The 27,505-nt window shown below is 40.0% G+C and overlaps 2 protein-coding genes across 2 annotated transcripts; both read right to left on the bottom strand.

The window, feature by feature from the left end:
• Positions 1-13,377: 13,377 nt before the first annotated feature.
• On the bottom strand, positions 13,378-16,077 carry LOC119742621 (ADP-ribosylation factor-like). Its single transcript, XM_038218748.1, has 4 exons — positions 15,806-16,077; positions 14,747-14,917; positions 14,507-14,638; positions 13,378-13,938 (listed from the first exon to the last, which is right to left on the bottom strand). The coding sequence occupies exons 1-4, from the start codon at positions 15,900-15,902 to the stop codon at positions 13,748-13,750; spliced, it is 591 nt and encodes a 196-aa protein (XP_038074676.1). The 5' UTR covers positions 15,903-16,077; the 3' UTR covers positions 13,378-13,747.
• A 2,378-nt stretch (positions 16,078-18,455) lies between these two features.
• Positions 18,456-27,461, bottom strand: LOC119741078. Its single transcript, XM_038216736.1, has 8 exons — positions 26,813-27,461; positions 25,576-25,752; positions 24,967-25,104; positions 24,043-24,202; positions 21,295-21,416; positions 20,019-20,195; positions 19,224-19,361; positions 18,456-18,737 (listed from the first exon to the last, which is right to left on the bottom strand). The coding sequence occupies exons 1-8, from the start codon at positions 26,913-26,915 to the stop codon at positions 18,568-18,570; spliced, it is 1,185 nt and encodes a 394-aa protein (XP_038072664.1). The 5' UTR covers positions 26,916-27,461; the 3' UTR covers positions 18,456-18,567.
• Positions 27,462-27,505: the final 44 nt, after the last annotated feature.

Consider the following 27,505-nt stretch of genomic DNA (forward strand, 5'->3'; position numbering starts at 1 on the left):
ATTCAAAGTAAGTCACATCATTTAATTTGAGTGTCTCTTTAACCGGAGTACAACAGTCTCAGACACTTACCGCCTATACCGTACCAGGGGACAGAATTACCGTCCACTCCACACCCGCACGAGGCCCGTTCAAACCTGTCTGGCTCTCATTTCGAACGCGGGAAGGTACCGCATCAGCTCTCTTGGTTAGGTGTAGACATAGCGCCCCCAACTGTCCAGACAAGCGTGAATGGAGAAGTAAACGTTTCAATCTGTGATGATGCAGTGGACATGGCAGACAGTATGGCGGTATAAAGTCAATTTTATTCAGATTAAACATTAACAGGACTTTTATTATTCTAAAGACGGAGGTCACTTAAAACAGAGACAAATACAAGGTTGTTTGGGAAATGGCCTTTTTCGTGAACACTATAGGCCTAATACCGTATAATACCGTAAAGCCCGGTTCATACTTCATGCGAATTTTAACGTCATGAAACATTTATATTCACCGTGAAATTCGCCCGCCAAAGTTGATTTTTTTTTTCCAACTTTTACGAATTCGCAGCGCGAATACCCCCTCGGCGTCACAAATTCGCGTTCGCTTTCGCGCCGAGTATGAACCGGGCTTAACTCTTGCGGGAATTTGGCGAAATGTTTGCGTCCTCTTTAGGAATACACTGTCAAAGCTCGGTATTTAACATCGCAACTCTCGGTTTCATATTTCCAATAAAATTAAAATCTTTCCTTAAAAAACAGCACAATCTTCATCATCTCCAACCCAAGCTTACCGTTCGACGGATGAATACCTGTCCTGTACTGCCAATGATGATCACAAGATTGCATCGCCGTGTTGCCCCGAAGACAAATTTTGGGATGCTCCCATCGGCCTTCTGCGGTTATTCCTCGTGGCTTTGCAGGCTCTTTCTACAGCTGACAATACAGATTAGCAGCATCACTCCCCCGGTAGTGGGATCAGGGACCGAAGGAAGTGAAACAAGCATCCTCGTCATTGGCCACTCTTCTTTTCCTCTGACGATTCACTGATGCTCACTCAGTCTTGGTGGGGGTGACAATTAAGAACCATTCCCATAAGATTTCCAGTGGTACACGCCCTTCGGTGTTGAGGAGTCCAGCAAGTAGCTCACATGCATAGGGAGGTAAAGTATTTTTTGTTCGTGCTTGCTCCGGCAGAGATCACGGAGTACTGCTTCATAATCTCCGTAGACCACAAACATCACACGAGACAAAATGCCTCTTTTAGTTGTGCCGATAGTTGTATACAGGACTTGCAAATAGCCTTCCGCAAAGGAGGTTTAAGTGACGTATCAGCCAGCAAAAGTCGAATGATGCACATTTCTGACTCGTTGGCGAACGCCCTATAAAAAATTAAGTTGGTCTCTTCTGATACTAGCGAAACTCATGTCAATGGTCCCAGGTTCTCGGTGCTGTTTTTTTATGTATCCCCTTCTGCCAGTGTTCACAGCCAGTGGCAGCCTTCTGGGGACGCTGATCATGCATTGCAGTACCTCCGGTAGTGCCGTAAGTAAGATGATTGTGCACCTTGTGGTTCGGTCGGCTTCTGAGCAATAATGACACAACGACCAATAATGGTTGCTGCTTCTCCTGTGCCAAGTAGATGGCGTGGGATGTCAGCGGCATACTTCGGAAAGCTTGCCCGGCATCGAGTTGTATTCGAAGCCGCTGATGAATCTGTTATGTTTTCACCCCAACGTCATCCCTTAATAAGAACACAATTTTTCTCAAAAATCAAACTATCGTGATTCATAAAAATACAAACAATGGTTCTTGAAATCAAAGAAATTTCTAAATTCAAGTAAACACACAATGTTGCTCATGAACTCTCTCAAAAGTACGTGTATCTCGACTATTACAAAACAAACCAAAACTTACAACTTAATACACCTGATTTACTTATACATTAAAATATATATATATATAATTCCATCAATGAAACATCTCAGACAGCTCTTTATTATATTCCACAGAAAGAAAATGATTTCAAATAACTTTTTGTTCGTGAGTTGAATTTATGTAAATTACATGACAACGTCTGAAGAGAGGGACCGAGCATTTTTGGACAGATTTTTGTTTTTAATCAGAGCAAAAACTTGATAAACACACATGCACTACACTCATTTTAAAAACAATGAAATTAAAAAGAAAATTCACAGATATTTGGACCGGTGTCATTGACATTTAGACGCTGTCCACCTTGACCTTTTGATCCCGCCACAAACCATTTGTGTCTACAAAAGAAATTGGAAGCCAGAACACATGATCTGTAAACAGAGCATCTTTTTATTTCATTATTTAGTGCAACATTCACACGAATTACAATCATTTATGTAACACAAAACACATAGAACATGATCACAAATTACATGTACTAATAGTTAAAAAATATATATTTGATGCGAGTATTAATATTGGACACTTGGACAGTTTTGTACTCAAGACATTTTATTTCTGAACTTAGGAAGAATCACAATTTAAAGCAACATGTGTCAATTGATGCGAGTTCTGGTACTTTTTAAAATATATGACAAGATACAATGATAAGAGACATGGACGTCTTTTGGACAGAGTTTTTATCTTGTCTATAATAGTCAATTACAACATACATGAACTACAATGATTTGAGGCAAAAAAAACATTTTGAACAATGCTGTAATTTTTTTATATTTTAAGCAAAACTTCACATCAATACAAAACATTGAACACAAAGATGTTACATGGATGGTGTGTCTTAAGACATGCTGCAGGTTGAAAATGTGGTTCGGGTTTGTGAAGAAATAGTCTACAATGAACTGCAAACAACACAATTATTGTCTTCCTTCATCACCTTGTCAACAGATGTCTGTTGCCTGGATGTGTGTTATACCAACAAGCTTTGCATCCAGAGGGCATTTTTGGATCCATGACTACTGGTACTGCAGCTGCGGTAGTCGGATTTGACATCCCGTAGCCGCACTCAGTCCTTCTTATTGGTCTTCGGCCACCTGGTCTCGTCGTGGGCTACAGAGTGAGAGTGATGAGATAAGTTCAGGTTTACATTTATGGAAAATCACCTTGCCGAGGGGATCTAGGGCAAACAAGATGAAGGCATTGGTCTGACAGATCTCAAGAAGGTCACTGCACACTTCCAGCACTTGCTTGTCTTTTCATTGGAACTGTCCATAGCAGGCAACTTACTGGTCCCCCTGTATCAGCAACTCATTATCAAGTTGTAGTCATGGGCGAGATTACGTCTGCTGGTGAAAACGTCTATTCATTTCCACACCCAGTTTTCACCAGTTGCAATATAGTTACCATTCAACATCAAGTTGTAAGTACATAGGTCTGGGAACTAGACAAGGCAATGTAAAAAAAAAAAAAGCGCCCGGATGTCCACACTCACTCTACACACAACGGAATGTGTCACAACTTAGACAGGACTTTCTTCTTGCCTGTGACTGATGTTGAAGTGGCTGTTCTTGAACTTTAAATAATCCTTGGGAGCAAGAGTCTGATAAAAAAAAATTAAAAGCTACCTTAATGAACAAAAGGATTTGATTAATCCATAAAAGGCAGATTTGTTGGCATGTCATCAGCACTCAGAGGCAGTCACATGACCCACTGAGCTCCTGAATCACCTAAACGATGCTTTCTTGGTGATCAAATACAATACAATGATGACAGGTAAGAACATTTTGATATTTTTAAAATAAAAACATAGGCCTACTTAAATAAAATAAAACAAAACTTTGCATGAAGTACATTCATTTAAAAAGACTGACCACAAGACAAAATAATTGGAGTCATGAACTTTTGAACAAGAATGTTAATTGCTTTAGTTATAGAAAGAACCACAAGAATTAGTTTTATTTATTTATTCACTTTTTTATTTATTCAATTGTTTTTGTACTGGCACTGCCAAAACCGAAGTTGTAAGCTACAAACTAGAGAACAGAAAAGAACAAAAGAGGTCAATGTCACACATTTTTGTTTGAATTATTTAAGTTTGAAGGAAGAAGGGAAACAACATTAGGCTTAGGTGTTACAACACAATGATAACTGACAAGAACATTTTTGTACAGAGCTTTTGTTTTTATTTAAGGCAAGCTTTACACGAATAACAATCACTTACAAAACTTGAACACACAAACACAGTCACCCGCTCTTGTAGTGGTCATACACTCTTCACCAGGTAGGTCCAACCTGTCAAGTCACTGGTTAGGTAAGAGGCTTCGTCCCAGGAGTGGACCAAGCTCAGGAAAGGGTCACTCATGGTGGAGACTACAGACAATTAATAAAGAAGAAAGTTACAGAAGGACTTGTTCTCATGTTGCTTGACTTCTGATACGCTGGCTGGTGGAAAGCAATATCCTGTCAAGAGGTTTAGTAACAAGGAATAAGCCATTCAGTATGGAAGTATAACCTTAAGAAACTTGAATAGCGAACATCCGTACCAGCCCTTTGAACAGAAATTTATGGTATATGGCTGCATGAGGAGGCAGCAAGTAGTAGAGGTGGTGATGGTACAGAATGAAGGAATGAGAAATGAGTGACTGCCCACTTCAACACGTTTAATGATAGTGCAGTACTTGTACAGCAGGCTCAAGGACACAACAGTGCATCTAATAACAGTGAAGGGTCCAAGGGAAAGCTTCCCACTCTGTCCCAGGCGTATAACTGAGCATTGTTGAATTAGGTCTGGAAGTTACAGGTACTAAGACAAGATAAGTTTGCAGTAGCACCATGTGAATAGATCTCTTTTGTGAGTGTGTGTGGTTTCGAAAAGAACCGGAGGGACTCAACGTTTCTAACAGTATGCTCTGCCCGTCTTCAGGAGAATGAGGGATTCCAACGATGATGCGATGTTATAAGGATGGGTGTGGTGAGGTGGAGAAGGATGTAAACTGGTGAAGCTCGAAACCGGTGAAGCTGAGAAGGATGCAAGTTGACTGAGGGATGCTGGATGATCACTGGAGCGTGTCAGTACACAGTGAGGGGGCAAAGGGGAAGGAGCTCAGGGTATAGGTGGCCCATAGGCGAGAACTGAACCTAAGTTGTCCTAGGGTATAGGAGACCCATCGGACTTGGACTTGAGGATGGGCCGCCAGATGTCGCTGATGTAGAAACCGATGCGAGACTTGATGGGATGCACCGAACATCTCATCGGGTTGGGGGCCTTGGGACGTAGGGATAAAGAAGATCCCATGTGTAGGGTTGGGGGCAGTAGGCGTGGGGATATAGGAGATCCCATTACCTGGGTGTGGCACTTGGTGATGCTCGCGAATTTCTTGATCTGACCGCTGCGGGATATTTCGGAGGCGTGGTTACTAGAAGACAGGGTAAGTCGCTGAATATTTTCAAAGTCGGCGTGGGAAACACTAGAACCAAGCTGGTCACGGGTGGTCGTGATCTTCCTTATCCAAGGATGCAAGGGTCGTGACTTCTTGCTGCGAATAGGGTCGTGGAGTTGGAGGCCGGGAGGGATGATGTTGGAATCTCTGCATCTTTCCAAAAAGGCCAAGTTGTTGATGTACTTCGAGCGCTTGATGGAATGGCGCTCGTGCATCTTGACCTTTGCAGGAGTAAGCTCCCCGTAGAGCGAAGTAAGATGAGATTTATAGGTTTGCATGGCATTTCTGAACAGTTTTGGACAGATTTCTTGTTTAGAAAAGTAAATTACAATAATACAATGATTACAGGCGAAACATTTTGAACAATTTAAGAGCAAAACATGACATCATTTACAAAACAATGAACATAAAAAATGAAATACTTGATAGGTCTTGAAGCATGCTGCAGGGTGAAGATGTAGCTTGTGTAGCCAGCCAATGTATGTTGTTCCCCACCATGTCTACCATGAGCTGCAAACAGCGCAATTCCTGTCAAACATTACAAATGATTTCAAGAGAGTTTGTTGATTGATGTGGGTAGTATTTTTTTTTCCCTTAAAGTACAGGTACACGAAAATGACACAATACAATGATTAGAGACATTAAATGTTTGGACAGATTTTATTTCTTGCTTAGAAAGCTTAAGTTAAGTCCATACACATGAAAATGACAAGATACAGTGATTAAAGACGTGGAAGTTTTGGACAGATTATATTTCTTGTTTAGAAAAGTAAATTACAATAATGCCATGATCACAGGCAAAACATTTTATACATTTTAAGAGTAAAACTTGACATCATTTACAAAACACTGAACACAAAAATTGAAAAAGTTGATATGTCTTGAACCATGCTGCAGGGTTTAAGATGACGCTTGTGTAGCCAGCCAGTGTAGATGTATGTTGTTCCCCACCATGCCCACAATGAGCTGCAAACAGCGCAATTCCTGTCTTCCTTCACTTTGTCAACAAGGTGTCTGTTGCCTTGCTGTCTGTTACCTTGGACTGACATCCAAAGGGCAATTATGACTGCATGTCATAACAGAGTCATAACAGAGAGCACTCATCAGAGGCAGCCACATGACCAATTGAGCCTCTAAATCACTTCAACAACTCTGTCTGGAAAAGTTTGGAATAGACCATTCTCTTTCAGTAAAAACAACAATTTACATTAATTACAATCAATTGACAAAACACTTTCCACAGTACATGTACAAAATAATTTGAGGCATGAACTTCTGAAGCAGACTGTTCATTGCTTTATTCAGAAAGAACCATAATATTTTTTATTGATTTACTTTCTTACTAATTACATTTGTTTTGTATATTTCTATTGCCAATTCACAAGGCTTACAAACTACAGAGAAAAGAAAAGAACAAAAGAGGTCATTTTGACACAATCCATCTTTTAATTTCTGTTTGAATTGTAAAGGTTTATAGGTAGAAGGAAGACAACATGAGGCTTTCTAGATAAGTTATTTCAACACAATGCTAACTGACAAGAACATTTTTGGACAGAGATTGTTTTCATTTAAATTAAAGATTTACACAATAACATTCATTTGCAAAAGTTGAACACATATGCAATCATCCCTCCTGCCAGTGGTCCAATGTAGCAGTCACTCTTCACCAGGTTGGTCCAACCTGCCCAGTCACTGACTAGGTAAGAGGCTTGGTCTCATGAGTGGACTCAAGGTGGTAACTAATAAAGAAGGAAGTTAAAGAGAGAGAAGGACCTGTTCACATTCTGCTTGAAATGTCATAAGCTGTAAGATAGCAAGGGAAAAGCATGATCTTTGCAAGGAGAAGAGAAAGAAGCTTGAAGGGAAGAAGTTTTGCTTCATCACAGACCAGCCCTTGATGAGAGCAGATATACGTTTGGCATCCCATGAAGCCAAAAGACTATACATTTCCAGCACTTTTATTGTCTTCATTTGGGACTATCCGTAGTAGGTGGTTAACAGCCATTAATTGACAAGTTGGAGCCATAGAATATAAACACAACAGAAAGCATCACAAAACTCACTGTCCAGTAGTGGAGACTCTTCTTGACCAAGGGGAAACAAGATGCAGATGTCTGACATCTTTGGGACTGTCAGGAAACTTGCTGGTCCACTCCACTCTGTATCAGCCATTCATTGACCGTAGTTGGAGCCATACACACAACAGAAGGCATCACAACTAAGAAAATGATTTTGTCTTGCCTGTGGCTATAAAGTTATGGTAGCTCTTATTGGACATAATTTCCCTTTCAAAATCATTGCGAGCATATGAGTGTGAAAGAAAAGACAAAATGTACCTATCTCACTGTCCAGTAGGATTTGATTATAGACAGTCAAAAGAAGATGTTATGCCATGTCATCAGCACTCATCAGAGGCAGCCACATGACCAATTTTGAACCGAGCATTGTCTTTCAAAAACAAACAATTACATTAATTACAATCATTGGCAAAACACTGACCATAGTACATGAATGTACACAATAATTGTAGACATGAACTTTTGAACCAGACTGTTTATTGCTTTATTAAAAAGAACCACATTATTTTTATTCAATTTACTTTCTTATTAATTAACAATGTTTTGTATTGCTATTGGCAATACACAAGCCTTAGCGCCACTCAAGAGGTGAGCTACAAACTACAGAGATTGTCATTTAAACACAATCCATCTTTTAATTTCTGTTTGAATTGTAAAGGTTTATAGGTAGAAGGAAAACAACATGAGGCTTTCTAGATAAGTTATTACAACACAATGCTAACTGACAAGAACATTTTTGGACAGAGATTGTTTATTTAAATTAAAGATTTACATGAATAACATTCATTTACAAAAGGTGAACACACATGCACTCATCCCTTCTGCCAGTGGTCCAACGTAGTAGTCACTCTTCACCAGGTAGGTCCAACCTGTCCAATCACTGGCTAGGTATGAGGCTTGGTCTCATGAGTGGTCCCTTAAGGTCACTCAAGGTGGTGACTAAAAGCAAGTAATAAGGAAGGAAGTTAAAGAGAGAGAAGGACCTGCATCTGCTTGAAATGTGATAGGCTGTAAGATGTTGAGGGAAAAGCATGATCTTCACAAGGCATTCCATATAAGGAAGTGTAAGGGTAGAAGCTTGAAGAGTACTTCATCAGACCAGCCCTGGAAACACAAAAACGGTATATGGATGAGAGGAGGCATGCAGCAAGTAGGTACATGTAGAGTAGAGCAGGCGATGGTACACAATGAAAGAATGAGAAATGAGGGTCCAGTTGAGCATATCTAATGTTAGTACAGTACATCCAGAACACGCTTGAGGACACAACAGAGCATCTAAGAGTGAGAGGTTCAAGGAAAGCTTCCCACCTCTGTCCCACTGGGTTAACTGCATGTTGTTGAATGTGATCTGTAGGTGAAAAGTACACATGTGACAAGCAGGATCCCCAGCAAGATGATATTCAGTGACAGTCCTGATATAATTATAGTTGCCAATAGATGGAGCATGGCAGATGGAATAGTAACAAGAACAATAATTTTGGTTTGAACTTTTAGGTTTTCCTTAATTGAATTAAGATTTACAATCACTTACAAAAGTATTGCACAAATAATTATTTGCTAAGTATTGGACACATGGACAGTTTTGATTCAGACTGGGTTTTTTTTCGCAATAATGATATGAAAATTAACTTTTGTCACATAAAACAGTAATTTGCATGCATTGTAATCATTTACAAAATACCGAACATGTATGTCTTGAAGCACCCAACGGGGCAACAGGATGAAGATCCAGCATGTGTGGGCATGCAGCTGGTTCAGATGTTGGTTGTCACTTAACTGTCTCCACTGAACTGCAACAATGCAGTTCATGTCTTCCTTCACTTTGTGTTTTTGTCACAAGATGTCTGTTGTCCTGATGACTAACAAGATGTCTGTTACCTTGGATCAACTGGCATTCAGAGGGCAATTATGGCTGCATGACCACAGAATGATGAGATAATTTCAGGTTTGAATTTTGGAGATTCCTCCTGCTAAAAGGATCCTGCTGAACAGGGGAAACAAGTGCAGACTTTGGTCTGATAGATCCCAAGAGGTCAAAAGAATACACACTTCCTGCACTTCATTGTCTTTCACTGGAGATGTTCATAGGCAATTTGCTGCCCTCTGTATTATTTACAACACCACAATGCAATTAGTCAGAACCACATTATCTGTTTTTATTTAGAACACAGAATTACATGAATTGCAATGACACACACACAAAATGAACATAGAGTACATAAATGTACATAAAAACATGCTTGCAGACATGACCAATTTTAAACCTGGCTGTTTATTACTGCATTCAGAAAGAATCACAATTGAAAACATATTTCAGGTAAATCTGTTAGTTGATGTACATGTAAGAAGACTTTATTTAATTACAAGATAAGAAGAGCCGTGATTATTTTAAGAGTTTCGTTTAAAGCAAAAATGAAGATGAACTAAAATCACAAACAAAATATTGAAATCTGCTTGGCCACATGCCAAGATTTGTTGGCTGTCACTCATGTAGGCAGCCAGCATAGACTGTCCACGCATGGTATGAGTCGTCTGGTGCACTGCAAACTGTGCAATTCCTGTCTCCCTTCACTTAATTTGTCAACAAGATGCCTCTCAGCTTGAAGCCATCCAATAGGATGTCTGTCTCTTTGGGAAACTGAATGCAGATATGGTTGGCAAAGAGCAGCAATTAAGGCTGCTGACTACAGAGTGATGAGATGACTTCCTGTTTGAATCTGTAGAGACTCATCTTAGTATTGGGATCCTGCTAAACAAGGGCAAATTGAGATGAAGGCATTGGTATGACAGATGTCAAGAAGCCAAAAGAAAACAGGCTGTTTTCAGTTGGTGGTCTTTCTTCATATTTGTCGCTATTGGGCAACTTGATGGTCCAGCCGTGTCCCAGCCACGCTGTAGTCATGTACAAAGAAAGACACCACATTTGAGAAATATGACCTTCTTTCTTAACAATGGCCCTCTATATGGTGGCCAACAGGAAATTCACAAATAGTGTCAACAGTGCCATATAAGTCAGAACGAAAATACAAAATCTACTTCAATGAAAAGTAGGATTTGATTAAAGATGATCCAAGGAGAAAACAAATCAGCTTTTTGGAAGCTTGCAAAAAAATTTGAGACATGGACTTTTGAGCAAGACTATTAGTTTATTCAGAAAGAAAAACAATTTACAGCTTAGGTGTAAACTATTGTCAGTTGATGTGAAGTGTGTCTTTTGGTTACTCTTTAACAACATTAGGTTGTCTTGCAAAGTTATTAAAACTCATTGATTATTGACAAAAACTTTTTGGACAGAGATGGTTTTTGTTTAAATTACAGATTTACATGAATAACAATCACTTCACAACTCCTGCCAGTAACCCACATCGTCTCACTCTTGACCAGGTAGGTCCAACCTGTCCAGTCACTGGCTAGGTAAGAGGCTTGGGCCAAGTTATCCATGGTCTTTAGATCTTAATTCCGCTACACATTCCAGCCATCATGTGGTATTTCCAGCTGATAGAGGAGGGGTTGAACTATAGTAGTCTGGCTGGAGCAGAGGATGAGGTAAGAAAACCACTACCCATGGCCGAACCATCAAAGACATCTCTGTCTAGCTAGGCTTGAGGCAGGGTGTTGATGAGTACGTTGGCAGATGGTATTGTTCGGACCGAAGTCTGACGATCTGCAATCAGAGCTGTCATGTTGAAAACATCCATGTTGAGAGGATTGCAGGGATGCTGTTGGTGGGCAACATGTATGCCCAGCCTTGGTCTTTGCCAAGCTGATCTTCATACCGTACCATGCCTTGGTACAGGATTTCCAGAGCTTGGGTAAGATCGTGCAAGAACAATGTCGCCTGCTTGACATGTTGACATGTTGTAGTCATACAATGTTGTAGTCATGCATAATGTTTCTATTCAGACCACAGATTGAAAACATTAATTACAATAACTTACAACACACTGAATACAGAGCGCCAGCGGAAAGCTCTTTTTTCCGGTGACATTGTAAGGCACTATCTGCTCAGATACTCGGTGTACATAGGTTGTCAGCCATCTGGTAGTGATCAGCTTAGATTTGATGAAATGTGGCATGGGAACAAAGCAGATATTCAAATCATCTTCTCAGCCTGCCCACCTGATGGATCCATGTGCAGTTTCCTTTCCTTAGTAGGCCTACCGGTACATGTACATTAACATAGACCAAAGTTCTCAATGTGGATTTTCAGTAGCTTAATTCAAGGAAGGCATTGTATTTTCATCACACTTCCCTCCTGTTCCCATCTCCTCAAGGGAACATCCCAGTTGGTAGAAGCTAGGCAGCCTGAAACTTGCTGGACGAGTGGCACATCCAGAAGGGCTTTAAGTTCCTCTGTTTATGACTCAGTTGTACTACATTTGCACCATTACTGTTTTAGTGTTTGGTAGAAATCCGTGGACTCCATCTCACGAAAACATCAGAGCACTTGGGTTTGGGTCCATCGTCCACTCATCATCATCATCATCACTTGGTACACGGCAACAGAACTAAAAGTTCCATGACGCCGCAGGGTGTAGACGATGTCTAGTTCGTGAGGGCAGCTTTAAAATTAACAAGGGTCGGTCGTGTAGTAATGTCAAGGGGTAGCTTATTCCAATCACGGATGGTTCTAGGGAAGAATGAGTTCTTGTATTTATCAGTTCTGGATACGATGATGTTGTATGCGTCAGCTGTGAAGTGCCGGCTTGAATGATTGTTGTCTCTAAGTTGAAGCTTGTTGGATGTCACTTGAGATGCCCCTTTGTGAATAAGGTAGAACTGGCTTAATCGGGCATTCTGGCGCCTTTCTGCCAGACTTTCCCACTCCAGATCTTGGATCATTTTAGTGACGCTAGATTTACGGCGATAATCGTTGACCACAAAACGTGCCGCCCTTCTTTGAACTTTGTCCAGCATCTGAATGTATCAGCAACTTGGGTGGAAAGTCATTTAATTCAATCAGGTGGTGGTCGAGTCTCGGGTCTGTCTCAGCTTCAGTATTTTGCACACTACATGTCATCCCCTGTGTTCTGCATCAAAAACCCCTTTATTGGGAGTCATCTACATGATCTAGCACTAACAGCAACCTGAGCAAATTCTTGAACTTGAAGTTGAACTCCTTCCTCTGCAGCTACCAGTTGTTGATACATTAAGGTGCAGTATTTCATGCTGTTCCTGCAGCTCATACTTAAAGCCTTTGCTACTTGTACTCATACTTAGATATTTTACATTGTGTCTGAGACTGAGACTTTTGTGAGAGTCATTTGCAACTTTTTGGGACCTACCCATGTGATCAATGACTAGACACTCAAATATAGTCATTTAAATTGTACACAACCAGTGACAGCACAAAGTAAAATACAACCAACTAGTAACAGCAGGATACTCTTTCCCTTCTCGGGAATACCAAGATTAATCCCTACTTTAACTTATAAAAAGATTGTACTTACACTACCGTCCGAGTGTCGCACGGTGATACTGGGTCATTTGGGGTGAAAATTGAAATCATCTCTTTCGGTTCCACTTCCACTTCTTACTCAGCTGATAAAGATAATCTCAAACGTCTGAGGGCGCCCCATACGTACAGCAGGGACTTTTTCGTCTGACGCCGCCCGCGCAATCACACGGTACGCTAGGCCAATTTATTTTAACAAAATTATTTCAGACGGAATAACGTCAACACATAATAATAATAAATAATAATAAATTAACATTTATATTGCTCGGTCTACATAAAAATGATCGAACGCGCATTACATAAAATACCACGGAAATTACATTTAAAAAAACCAAGAAATAATAAGTAATTCTGGGGCTGATAGGCCTAGATGAGCAACAAAATTGAGTTAAAAAGCCAGTTTAAACAGATAGGCCGGTTTTTACTTTACACTTAAAAATGTCAATGGACCGCGATTGTTGGATATCAGCAGGCAACTTATTCCATAGTTCATAATAATGTACTTTCCTTTTAACTAAGATCAAGGCGCCTTACATTATTATCGATACCCCTGATCATTTGCCAATCAAACATTTCAAAAACCATCTTATAGCTCCCTGGGGAGCATACTGCTCGATGCAGTCATCTCGGCCCAAGGCATCACAACCATCCCCGCCCTCACAGGTATTCGTTTCGTTTACTCCAGAGTGGGGAAAGCAATGAGTGACATACAAAGTGCAACCCCAGACTGGATCTTCGAACCAACAACCTGCAGAATTACCCGCAGCCCACGATTTCAATGCTCTAGACCACGAGGCCTCGGCACTCCATATTGTTTAAGTTTCTAGGCCCTATATACATTTGACAAATTACAACTTCAGGAATCAAGGGATGGAGTCTTTACGAAGATGTCGGTTGTCTTTCTTGTATTTTTTCACCATCTTCCCCAGACTAATCGCTGCTTCTTGTAACCCATCGCCGTTGATGGCGCTTGTTCCTACGATTTGCCAGGGATACCCCTTAGGTAGATCGGTCAGTCGGAGGGCATCGCAGAGTTGAGAGGGACTGACCGCATCTGGGAGGGAAGCAACGGGCACAAAGATTAGTCCGAAATAGATTAAGTCCAGAAGTATAGGCTAAGCTTGCATTTCAACGATATTTTTGTGGAAGCAGCTAGCTTTGAAAAGGAACTTTGTAGGAGTCGTGAAAAAATTGTATTCAAGGCGGTTACGTTTCCGGCATTTATTGTGGGTTCGTAACTGGAAAAGGGTGCCAAATAATCAGCCCATCCCGGGACATCGACACCGCAGTTAGAGACCGTATCTCAAAAAGGGTGCCTATACAGAAAACCCCAGCTTAAGATGTTGGTACACGTAAGACTGTGACAGGTGTCTTGTTTAATCATCTGGCAAAATGCACAGGAGAAAAGTTGTAGAAAGTGGGCTATGACGTTTCTAATGCATTAGAAACGTCATAGCCCACTTACAAACCTTAATTAGGCCTACATTATAATGTAAGGTTTCTGTTGATGTTCTCAAAAACAGCCTCAATGTTAGTGGAGTATCTATGGGGTGCGTGTACCAAATGAAACAGCACCCCCGTACATCGTGCTTTTGAGTACTGATTATTATATTCTGGCTTACTTGGTAGATCTTGTTTGTTGGCCAGGATGACAACTGGTAGCCCGACATGGGAATCGTTCAGGATCATTACCAACTCCTCCCGCGCCTCGTCAAACCGCTCATGATCGGTGCTGTCCACCACCAGTAAAACGCCTAAGTCAAAAGCGCGGGAAAACAGTGTTTATAAAAACAAACAGGAAGAGACTTATGGATACATGGGGGAAAACCAACCATGCATGCACACAAAAAACTCAAACTCACCCGAGCGTTTGTAGTGGCGCTTCAAAGGCCTGATCTTGTCCCCGCCGCCTACATCCCACATGTCAAGCGCCAATCCCGGGGCCGGGTGCACAGTCTCTACATTGAAACCGATAGTTGGGATCACATTCACCGTTATGTTCTCTTTCAACCTGTATAAGACAGTGGTCTTTCCTGAAAAGAAAGGAAAAAAAATGTAATACATGGTACTTATTCTTGACATGAAAGGACCGTTGCTATTCGGAGTGATTTCAGCAACTTTTTGGCGGGGGGGGGGGGGGGGTGCAACGTGGAACGAACATCTGTTGTCCGAAACTCCGAATGGCGACACCCAGTGCCACTATGTGGAAAGCAGTTTTTATAATCTTCGAAATTTGATTTCAAATAAAAGTGAAAAAAATGCCAGCATGATGAGTGTGAATTCATGAGAGATTTCTGATGTACACGGCTCCACTGATGCAATTCCGTACATTATCTTCCTATGTATAATTTTTGATATATACCACTCGAAGGAGCACATTGAACGTCAAACCTTTTTTTTAATATTTGCTCTGGATTAGGCCTAATTCGGAGCCGAACAGACCAAATTTCCCGTTTCTTTGTATAGCTGGGTAATCTTAATTCCGTTGACTGGCCATATTCTTTTTTAGCAAAGAGGAGAACTGTAGGCATACAAACAGTGGAAATATCACTTTTATAAGAGCAAATAAGAGACTTTGCTTCATCTGAAAATTGAAGATTGCAAACATGTAATTATTAAATTATAACTACATCTGAATAGTTGGGCCTGTTTGTTTCACTGGAGATAACTTGATATAGGAAACGTGTCAAGTTGCAGTTCGAACTGCTCACTGTGCGTGTGACTCGGCCATGCATCCACCTTTGTTGCGAGTTTGCTAACGTTGGTGGCAAACAGTCCATCCGCACACCGTTTCTCCCAATCAAGTCAAATTGGCTGATTTCTTTGAATTCCACCTTTCCACCAAAAGTTGTCGAAGTTGTGCGTTCAAAATTTCAACAAGAATAGTTATTGAGCTACACAAACCAACAACACGTACATACCAGCTGCATCTAGCCCTAGCATTAAGATCCGATGGTGAACTCGACTCGAGAAATAGTTTTGGATATCTCTTATCCGCCTTGAAAAAAACGAACCCATTGCTGCCCACTGTCGACACGGCTTCCAAAATGTATCAACTCTTTAAACGTGGCAAGCCTTTTATGATCTGGACGGTACGTGTAAGGCCGTGTTTTACATCCGCTTCTGCAGTACACACGGTGCTCGTGGTCCGGAACACGTGGACTTTTTCTCGACATCAAAAAATGAGTCACAATACGTATTTCCTCATAAGCGGTATTCTATTTTTAGGCTACAGTGAAGCTATTATCATTCAGTTAAACATTGGTTCCGCAATATTTGACATCGTTGTATAATGTAAATACATCATTGCATTATGTAAATACAAGTCCAAAAAGTATCGTTTATGTCTGCACACCAAGTTCCCGCGTTCCATAAAGGTGGTGGGTATCCTCGTAATGAGAGCAGTTGTTGTTGTTTTTTTTGTTGGGTTGTTGTCAAGGGCGTTGCCGGGATTTTTTCTAGGGGGGGGGGGAAGCACATCCCCCCCCCCCCCAAAAAAAATACTTGTACTTTCTGTAGCATATTCTCAATTTATCATTTTTGTCGAGGGTGAACAGGGACATTTACCATTGAACCCAATTGACACCCCTGCAGACGCCCATTTTGAAAATTAAATTTTTGTTGGTTAATTAAAAAGTTGGTTAAAATGTTAACCAACGTTGTGTAAAATTGTCAAATTGTGCCCAATGATGGGTATTTTTTTTAACCAACTGTTGGGCTGTTCACCTGTTAAACAACAGTTAGTTAAGATTAGTATTTTTTAACGCTGGTTAAGTTCGAGTTAATTTAACCAGCGTTTGGTTAAAATGACTAACAATTATATTAAACACTTAATAATTTTACCTATTGTGTAGTAAAATATTGACATCGAGTCTCTTCATTATTTTTTCTCTTTTGTTTGATTTTCGTGGGTGAACAAGGGGGAGGCAATTCCCCATCCCCCCCCGCCAGTATAGCGCCGCCACTGATTGCAACTGTGTAGACCTATAGTAGGCTTATAGTGTGTAATTTATAGTGTAAAATTTAGCATTTTTTTTCAATTACTAAAAACCATGACGTTGCTAAGAAACCAGGCTCCCCAACTATAATTGCGCCCCCATACGCCACTGACAAAAACGGTCTTTTGATTTACAGGAAAGCTATTAATACAAGATGTAGGCCTATACGTTCGACAGTTCATTTGTTTTAATATTCCCTCCATTCCTCGCTACCAGGTAGTTATGGATTAAAATATACTTTGCTTATATACAAAATCAAAACTCAAACCTTTGAAATAAACAGGTACAGGCCTGGGCCAACATGATTTTATTTTCGGAAACAAAACTGAGAACGTTTGGAAATTACAAACACATCATTTTTAAAGCGATTTTAATGTAATCTTCATCAACTGACAAGAGAAAAAAACGTTATTTTAGATTTTCTTATTATTCGGGAACTATGTACAGAATACTGACAGGATAATAACGTCACACTTACAAGTTAGATGTCGGATCTCAAACTTTCTTAATATTGAATAAATAATGTGCCAGACGAGTTTATTGCATAGTTTTGTCATCCAAAATGTAGGATTTTGAACATTCATTATTTAGCCGTGATCTTTACAAAACAATTAATGGGAAATAAAGAAGCCTGAAAAATAATGGATTGGCCGAAATCTCACATTTAATTAAATTTCGATTGTATCAACTTAGAGTGTTTTTATGACATTATCATCAGAATTCATTAAAGCAATTTCTTCAGTCCGATACCCTTTTCATTTTATATACAACTATAAAACTAGGTTATATAACACACGGTTTACAAACTCTTATACTTAGAAAGATATATAAAAATATTTAAACTCTTTTCAATCTAATTGCTTCATTTGAAAACAATATGTACACATGCTCTTCAAGATATTCATTTTTGCCCATTTTGACGTTTACAACCCTCCTAAAATTTGCATATTTTTTGGGCTGCTTTTGCGTCCATTACGGTTAGAGATAGGCCTGTACATAGCCTGTGCATAGTGTCAGGCCGCAAATAATTCGAAAATGTGTACAGTAAATATCTCATAACTGAACGTGGGCTGATTTTTGTGTTTTCGATGTCTCATTCAACTTTAACAAGAACAGCTTTAAGAAAGAGGGGTTAGTTTTGAAATTAATTAAACACCCAATTATTTTATTGTGGTGATCGTTCAATTCCATCCTATAAAATAATGATAATGGATGTACATGGTGTGCAAGAAATCCACCAGCAATTGTTTTTGTGTAAAATGTTGCTGTTTGCACCTATCATTTTCTTTATACATGTACATTGTAATATATATTCTTCAATCTCACACAATCTGCCGTTTGTTGCGTGATTTAATGCGTGTTCTGTGGGGAGTGTGGCCTAGTGCCGGTTAAGGTTCGTGACTCATGATCAGAGGGTCAGGGGTTCGAATCCAGCTGCTGGTTATATGTTGTGTCATTGGGCAAGCTACTTCACCCCCACTTGCCTCTGTCCACCCAGAACATGGGTATACCGGCATTAGCTGTGGCATAACCTGCGATGGACTGGCATCCCATCCAGGGGAATATAAATATTCGGCCTGATAAACGCCAGCCTGATGGGCCAAATTGGCTCGTGACAAACTTTACTTTTTTTAATGTTCTATTTCCCGATTTTTAAAAACCTCTGTAGTTTTGTTGACAGCAGTCTAATGCCGGTTTTCTGTCTTGAACTGTTTCACCATCTTGCCCAGGGCCGTCACCGCTTCAAGCACTCCATCGCCGTTGGTGGCGCAAGTCCCCTGGATGTGCCAAGGATTGTTCCTGGGCAGACTGCGCAGTCGCATTGCATCACAGAGTTTGGCCGGGCTCACTGCGGCTGTAAAAATAAAGAAGAAGAAGACATAATTATTGAAAAAAGACACATTATCATAAAGATAATATCCTCTTTTCTTAGAATGCATCGGGAAAGGGGCATTAAGAGTTTGGCATCAAAACTTTCCTTGCAAAAGTCTGACTGCCCTTGCATTTTAAAAATGATTTTCAAAGATGTCATCTTTTTTAATGTCAAGTGTTAAGGGTAAATCCACTTGGACAACTGACAACACACAAGACAAAAGATCAATAAAACATTAGCCTAATTACGTACGATGATTTTGTTTTGAAAAAATGGGGTTGTGGTTTTTATCGTGGTTCATGGTTCTACATGTAGTTTTGCTCCATCGTGCAACATCATCATGCGCAGAGTACCAGAAAGGGAATCACCAAATACATTTCAAAGGAAAGTATTGGTAATTTTGGTAGATGAAATATTGGGATGGGGTGGGTGGTTACATGTAAAATCTTTTTTTTTTAGATGACTTACTCGGTAAATCTTGCTTGTTGGCCATGACTACCACCGGAACCCCAGAGTACATGTTGTCATCTTGCATCACCCGAAACAGCTCCTCTCTCGCCTCCTCGAATCGGCTAGAGTCGGAACTATCCACTGCAAACACAACGCCTGCAGAAAAAAATACAACGATGGGCGAAAATGTCAATAACACTGCTATCATCAACAGGCGCATTGTTAAACATTAGTTGAAAACTTGAATTCAACATGACATGGTGGGGCAAAGATAATCATTTATACAGAACCCAGGAAGGTTTTCGGCGATGTTCGCTAAATAATGATTTTTAAAAAGCAAGAGAATGATGATATGTATCGATACTTTTAGGTGCAATCGCTAAGGCACAGTTGTTTCATCTCAAGTTAAAGCGAAATTTGAAGGTATCCGTTTATCAAAAGCGGGCGTGCAATTCCTTTTTAACTTCTCGGCTCTATCCCTAGATGTGCAGACAATTCGACATTTTGTTACGGAGCAGATTTACTAACTTCAGCCCCATTAAACATGGTGATAGTATAGATGGTTTGCTCGTCCACATCGCCCTTTCTAAAGGAGCTTAATTATGGTGACCTGTAGTTTCTTTGAACGCTCATTGGACAAATTGTGTATGCCACGTGAGCAGGATTCAATGACGCACGCGCACGGAATGTGCGTAAGTGACCCTCCAACAATGCTTTGCAACATCTTCGTTTCCTTCAAAAGATGTTGTTAAGCAGAATTGCAGTTACCAACGCCCTTTAATAGATATGGCAGACTGACCATGACTGACCCACCTTCTGTACCCCGGAAGTAATGTTTCCAGAGAGCTCTGATCTTGTCCTGACCGCCCACGTCCCATACCGTGAAGGTCAGCCCGGGGGCAGGGGACACCGTCTCCACATTGAAGCCGATGGTTGGCACTGTCGTGACCACCTCGTTGAGTTTCAGCTTGTACAGGAGAGTTGTCTTGCCTTTGAAAAGATTGAGATGGAAAATGCAACGTGAACAATCAGCTGCAGGCCTTATAGGTAAAATGCCCTTGCTCTTTCAGGTGTGACAATTAAGAAAGACCACGTAGACTAATTTTTAAGATGGTGTGTGTCTGTGATTTTTGGTTGAGCCCCCCCCCCCCGGGAAAAGGTGAATTGCGAGTTCTATAGGTGCATTACCCAAGTTATGAGTAGTCCATGGAATATCCGCTTGTAAGCAAACGTCCATGATATCTGAGCAGATCTAGCGATTATTATGCTACTCAAGACTGCGTCTTGACATCCAAAATTCTGACCATTCAGCGGGCGCCTTGTAGGCCTATACGGGTCTTATGTAATGTCCTCCGAAACCCGTTTTGACCAATCAACAGATCCACATTTCTGATCCAATGATGTCACATTGAAATGAAGTCAAATCCGATTGGCTTCCGCGCGGGGTCGCATAAAGTTTGCATGCTAATAGATATATCAGACATTGGATTCGGACACGACTCCGTTGGACAACGGGTGATATTGAGCTTTTCAGTGAAACATCAGCCTATGATATTCAAAGTAATAATAGGTAAATGTCAATTTTTGCATAAGCCATGACCCGTCCCTTATTCCAACATTCACATTAATCTTTGTGAGAAGTAGAGGAAATTACAAAGCGAACGTATGCTTTTGGAAGGGATCTACCCGATGTTCCCCAATACCGATGTTCCCCCAAATCCTTACGATAAGGGTTAGGGTTATAGGGTTAGGGCTAGGGCTAGGGTTAGGGTATATTGGTAGGGATTTCGGGGAACATCGGTATTGGGGAACATAGGTATGCACCCCTTTTGGAAGACATTGCAGATGTGTTCCTGTCTTTGTTCAAAGATACGGCGGCTTTTCCAGAATCTGGAGTTTGATACCCCGGAACCTTGCAAGCGGTGCTAGCAAGAAATAGATAACATTCTTCTCTACCTCCGTCGGTCAACGATTTGTAACTTCGGGTGGGTTCTAGATTCAACATTAACAATCAAATAAAAACGAGTTGAACCCCAACCCCTCAAAAAAGGGCGAGAAAGAAATGGCGAAAACAAGTTAATTGTCTTACCGGCAGCATCAAGACCAAGCATCAGGATTCGGCAGGGAGCACCTCCCGATACGAAACTCTGCAGAGAGCTCGCTAGTTTGGAAAGCAGAAGCCCCATCGTTGCTTGAATTCGTCTTAGTATTCAGGAAAATATATCACCGACCAGTCACTTGTTAGTGCTTGTCCAAGTTAGTCTTTTCTATGCTGCTGGGAGTGTGTAAGTGACACCAGAGTCCATTCGCTGTCCTTAAATACTCGTATTTGCTAATTGAACAGCACCGTTGTGATGTGGTACGGTACACGTGGAACTTGAAGCGTGTGACGTGTGATGTTGTCGTGTGCCACGCAGCCAATCGTGGTTCTGATTAAGGAAACAACCAAGGCAACTGCTGTCAAACATTGCCCCGCATTGGGTAATTCCAATAATTATGCAGATTTATGCAAATAACCGCTATTTTGGGTTTTCTGTCAATTTACAAGAAACCTCCACGTTGGAACCTCGGACATAATAAGCTCAGAATACGGAGTTGTAGAGTTTTGTTTACATCGTGCGTTGGAATTATAGAAAAAGATTGCACTCACGGTCGTTGCAAGATACAGCGGCAAAGCAGTTCTTCATAAAACGGGTTCTCGTTAATTAAAGAAAGAGGGCTATGCTTAGAAAATGCTCTCATGTGAAATAACATTTTTAAACGAAACAGAGAGGACAGTATTATGGAAAGCTATTCAATCAACCGATATTTCACTCGGTTTTGAAAGCTACACAAAATACAATGTAATCATTTACAGCTGCGAAAAAAACCTCACTTTCGTCCGTTCGCCGACTGCAATTTACTGCTGAGATTTTTTTGGCTACACGCGTTCAGGGTGGGCCTCTGATCTTAAAATAGATTTCTAAACTTCGCAGGGAGTTTAGGACTGCTCTGGCTTCCTTATAGTGATGTGGGATCTTGATTGAAGTTGAAATGACGCCCAAGATGTGCCTTATATCATGTTCAAAATGGACATAGTGTAACAAAATCCCTGAGAATTATATTGAAAAAGAAGCTGAAATGCAGAGAGCATGAAAGGGGATTTTATCGCCTGCCAATCGTATACATGGTGCAAGGTTTGCATAAGTCTAAAAATGCCCAAAAATACACATTAAAACAAAATAAACGTTTTATCAAACATTTTGTTTTTAGTTTTAATTGTATTTTCTTTACACAAAGTAGGAAAATAGTTATACAGCTGACAAAACTCTTTTGCAATTCATATATCAAATAACATAAACAACAGATACTGTACATATAATCAAACATTGACATTTCGTGTTTGAATCCTTCCTATTTACATGACTTATTTGTTTCGAAAATAATATATATACTAGTTCGTCTTTCGTATGTACATTTAGTTCTTCAATACAGAAACTGTAACAAAAAGTAAAATTATACACATTAAAATAGATTTTGATTAAATATATTATACAAACAAAAACAAAACTTGTTTAGAATGGTCGTTTAAGTTGATGTTTACGTGCTTTTTGGGTGTGGCACCTTGAAAAATAGATTTTCAGATTGAATTGATAATTTTCTACCATTACATTAGTTATGAGCTTTCCAATGAGACATCGCACGAAAAAAATTGGCTCATGACAAGTAATCAATTAATTAATTTCCACTATTGAATTAAGAGCGGGACGCTCCTAATTCGTTCTGAATATTACGCGCAATTTCTGAACTGGAGCGCGCCATTTTAAATCAATTTTTTTTAACTGTATAAAGGCCTGCAAAAACAAACAAGCAAATTTATTTGTTACAGGACATTATATTCCTTCAAATTTCGTTCGGAAAACAAAATCAAAATGTTGAAAAGCACGTGTATATACCAAATTTAAATAATATACAACAGCACATGCGTTTGAAGCAACAATCTCGGGGGAAAAAAACCTGTGGTTCGACTCGAATCAAGACTAGCACTCCAACGGCCTGATTTTTGAGGACCAAAAGTTTGTCCACAAAATCTCCATGTGCGATAACCGCAATTTTTCAATATCCTTCTTTTGAAAAACAAAACGTTTAAGTCTATTGTCATTTCGCGGGAAGCAGTGAAATATATTGGTTCAATATACATACTTCAAAATGCATGATCTTTCTCCTTATGACGAATATAATATAATTTGCTATACATCAAAGGCTGGTAATTATTAATAACTTAACTATAGGCCTATATGCAAGGCGTCTTGGAGGGAACAAAAACATGTAAATTGTAAGACATAATGTTGCTCTACCCGTGATCTTCAACATATTCTATTATTATTTTTTCCTAACGAAGTTTTAATTGGTATGTTTTACTAAATGGAAAAGCTTCATATTTGTCCATTCAGGACGTTTTCAACCATCTGAAAAAAAGCCTTTATTTTGGCTTGCTTTGTGTCATAATAGGCCTACATCACAAAAGACACACCTTAGGCTAATTATTGTCCATTTCTAAACGTGGGTTGGTTTTCTTGTTCGATGTCTCATTTACAAACGAATAACTTTTGTAGTGTACTGCTAGCAAAATAATAACATATCAACACGGTCTATTTTTCGGGGTGAACTCGAAAATACCACGGGGATAACGAATTTGAACCTATCTCTGAAGGCTTTTTGTGTTTAAAACAACTCCGATGAACTGTTTCTAACGAAATGGGAATACAACCCCTTATTTTTGTTTTACTATAGGTTTTGGTTTCGTCCAAGAAAGCAGAAAATATTAGCATACTCTGCGTTCAGTATACTTCATCACCGTCCACCCTTCCTGCTTTCCCGGACCATCTTGGCAAGCATCCCCACCGCCTCGTAGATGCCCTCCCCGTCAGGAGCGCAGGTTGCCTGGATGTGCCAGGGGTTTTGAGACAGGCGATGCAGGTTCAGCGCTTCGGCGACATCGGAAGGCTTGAGAGCCCCTGCGGATGAGAAGAGAAAGTGATTGTTTAATTTCATTATTCCTGGGAGGTATTAAGACAGACCAGTCGCTCGGAAACTTGGAGGCAAAACACGATGAAAAACATGTTGAGTTTTAGAGACTTTTAGAGGAAAACTCCGATATGGTTTTCCGGGAGAATCAGATTGGAGCTGAAAACCCACTCCGACCTAAAATGGGTTAAAAACCCGAGTCAGTTGTGGGAAGGCGACGATTGTACGTCGCCAAATTGACACCCGTTTTAAGACCAAAAGGATAAATTCATCAAAATGAAAGAAGGACCGAATGTGATTCCTGAAAATAACGAGGAATGGCCCCTTCTCAACACTTGATAAACAACTATAATTAGACGGGTTGTGCATTCTTAATGAGCTGGATGGCATTACCAATTAGCCAGTGTACGGTTGGAGACCTTTTTCAGCCGACTGCTTCATTTATGTCACTCATCTTGTTTTTCTCACGATTTTATTCACGATCTTAAATAATATTGTAAACATTTCTATTGAAGTCCACGGTAAAATTTCCATTATTGAAGGACAATATCACGTCATTTAAGAATAAGCTGTCAAATTTGACCACAAAATATTTTGTCAGGCCTTTATTTTGAGTATACAACAAACCAATTCGGGTAACTTATATATGCAAAGGCCCCGTGATCCTTCTCCGTATAGTGTTAAACTTTTAATCTGCATGATCAGTCAAATGTACGGTCTCTTAAGATATCAAAAAGAGTTTATTGCAATTTACCCGGCAGATCCTGTTTGTTGGCGAGGACCACTACGGGGACTTCTGGGCCGATCTCAGAGCTCTGGAGGATGCCGAACAACTCATCACGAGCCTCGTACAAACGCTCCTTATCGCTGCTATCAACCACGAAGATCAGACCTTAAGAAAATGAACACCGTAAAATTCGTTAAAAGTTTGATATAAAAGGACGCAAAAATATTAACTGATAACTCATCATGTTGCCGTTGACTTTTTAGTGAAAAGAGTGAATGTAGTTTTTTTTATGGGAATGTTTTTCTTATCAAAGAATGCTCATGATCGTGGTGAAATTCCATTTTGATTTCATCCCTTAATATTAATAATGAAAGCTAACTATTTTAGAGCAGAAAAAGGCACTAACTACATTATATAGTACACTCCACATCTAGAAAACATTCCTTATATACTAAATGAACACGATTAGTGCCAAGTTTGTGAAGATGTCGTACTGGAATGTTCATAACTTATCTACGATGCAACAAAAAAACCCCAGCAATTCATTCGTAAATATATTTTCGAGGACGCACGTCTAAAATGTACGATATAGGAACTTGAGTGTACATCCTTCCAAAACCAATGCCAAACTCTTACCCTGCGTTCCTTGGTAATAGTGTCTCCATAGCTGTCGGAGTTTCTCCTGGCCGCCTATATCCCAAACGGTGAAGGAAACCCCTGGTAGCGGATTGACTGTCTCCACATTGAAGCCTATGGTTGGGATCGTCGTCACAACCTCGTTCAGTTTCAGCTTGAACAAGATCGTTGTCTTACCTGGGAACGGAATACAACCCAAAAAAATGTTAGAAGTGCACTGGCAAGAACATTTTAAAACTGTATTTTGTGCCAATTGTTCATTCCTAATATTTTTTTATCAAACCCACTTAAAAACAACCATTAATTAAAGAAGCTGAATGTTTAGAAAACAATTTGTTTCAGTGTCACCAATAGCAAGCCTTGTACAGGGTGGTTAAAAAAGTTTCCACTTTTTCAGACGCAGATTTCTGGGAATTGCGGAGACGTGTTAATATTGTTCCTAAACTACAGCATCTATGTGGTATATGGTGAAAACGGCGCTGAAAAAAACCTAAATTAAGAAATGACGATGGTTTATAGAAAGATGGTCAAAAGCCAGTTTGTCCACACGCGCGCAAGTCTGTGAGACATGATCAACACAATAATTGAAATTATGTCTACATGACTGCCCGTGGACAAACTAGTTTTTGACCATTCTTCTGCAAATGAGCTTTACTTTCAATGCCGTTTTCACCATATTCGACCAAGATATTGTAGTTTCTGAATATCTTAAAACAGTTTCAACATGTATCTTCAATATGCGACATCCGCCTCTGAAAAGGGTAAACTTTTTTGGACCACCCGGTATGGAGTAAGCGGTTTATGCATGCTTAGTGTGCCTGAAACGTTAAGTTGCTCTCCCCACATGCCATTTTCGCTTTTTTTAATTTTTTAATTTTTTTAGCAATACGAAGGTTATTAACTATTCTTATGGAACAATATTACTCTACAAATTTCGCATTAATTTAGGCCCGTCCCATGGCGGGTCCTTTTGTCAGAGGCGCTTTTACAAACATATTGAAATTTATTAGAAGAAAACGAGCCCGAAACACGAAGAGAGCAACTGTTATTTTTCTTGAGAAAAAATCTTAACTTTGTTTCCTCGTGGCTCTTTTGCCGAAGCATCAAAGTTATTCATGTGCGATTTAATTTGGCAAACGTTGAATGCCTTCTTAGGCATGATAGAGAATGATAAATACGGATATGAATTTGTCAATTTTATATATATTTTTTAATAAATAGATAAAAAAAAACTTACCTGCTGCATCGAGTCCAAGCATGAGGATGCGGAGGGGAGGTCCGCTTCCACTCAACGCCAGTTCAGACATAGCATTCTTCAGTTTAGACAACCAGTGACCCATCTTTAAGTTGTTAGAATTGCGAATCGAAGATAGGGGCCTACTAAGAAGAGTGACTTTCTTCGATCGATGATCAGGATTTGCTTGTTTATTATTATTATTTTGTTTTTTACTGATTTACTTTTTTTTCCTTACTGGTACTGGTAAAACGATTGAGAGAGCGGTACGTACTGGGTCTACCCAAACTTTTACTCTGAGGAACAAACTAGATACGATAGGTTGATCTCAGTTATAGAGGTAAGCTAGCAGTACAATCCTGATCAAAACTTCACGTTCAATGAATTTAGGTTGTAGATCTTGTTATTTTTATACTTGCGGCTTCGACGTGTCCTTCACAACGTGTACGAATCCAGCTAGATAAGCTATTTGCCAGCACAGGAAAACCCTTTGACCACTGTCATTTCCCGGACGACCAGGATACCATTAGAGTTGTTGCGTGGAGTCACATCATTCCCTCCACGTCATGTACACACCGATCAGCTGGTTTTGTAAACATTATAACTTATTCAGAAGGACACCCCCAACGCTGCGTCATCACTATTCACTTGACGTCATTTCCAAGAGTTAAAAATAGACTTCGAAAGGTCAATCCC

The sequence above is a fragment of the Patiria miniata genome, unplaced genomic scaffold, assembly GCF_015706575.1.
Source record: "Patiria miniata isolate m_02_andy unplaced genomic scaffold, ASM1570657v1 HiC_scaffold_11, whole genome shotgun sequence".
Taxonomy (NCBI): domain Eukaryota; kingdom Metazoa; phylum Echinodermata; class Asteroidea; order Valvatida; family Asterinidae; genus Patiria; species Patiria miniata.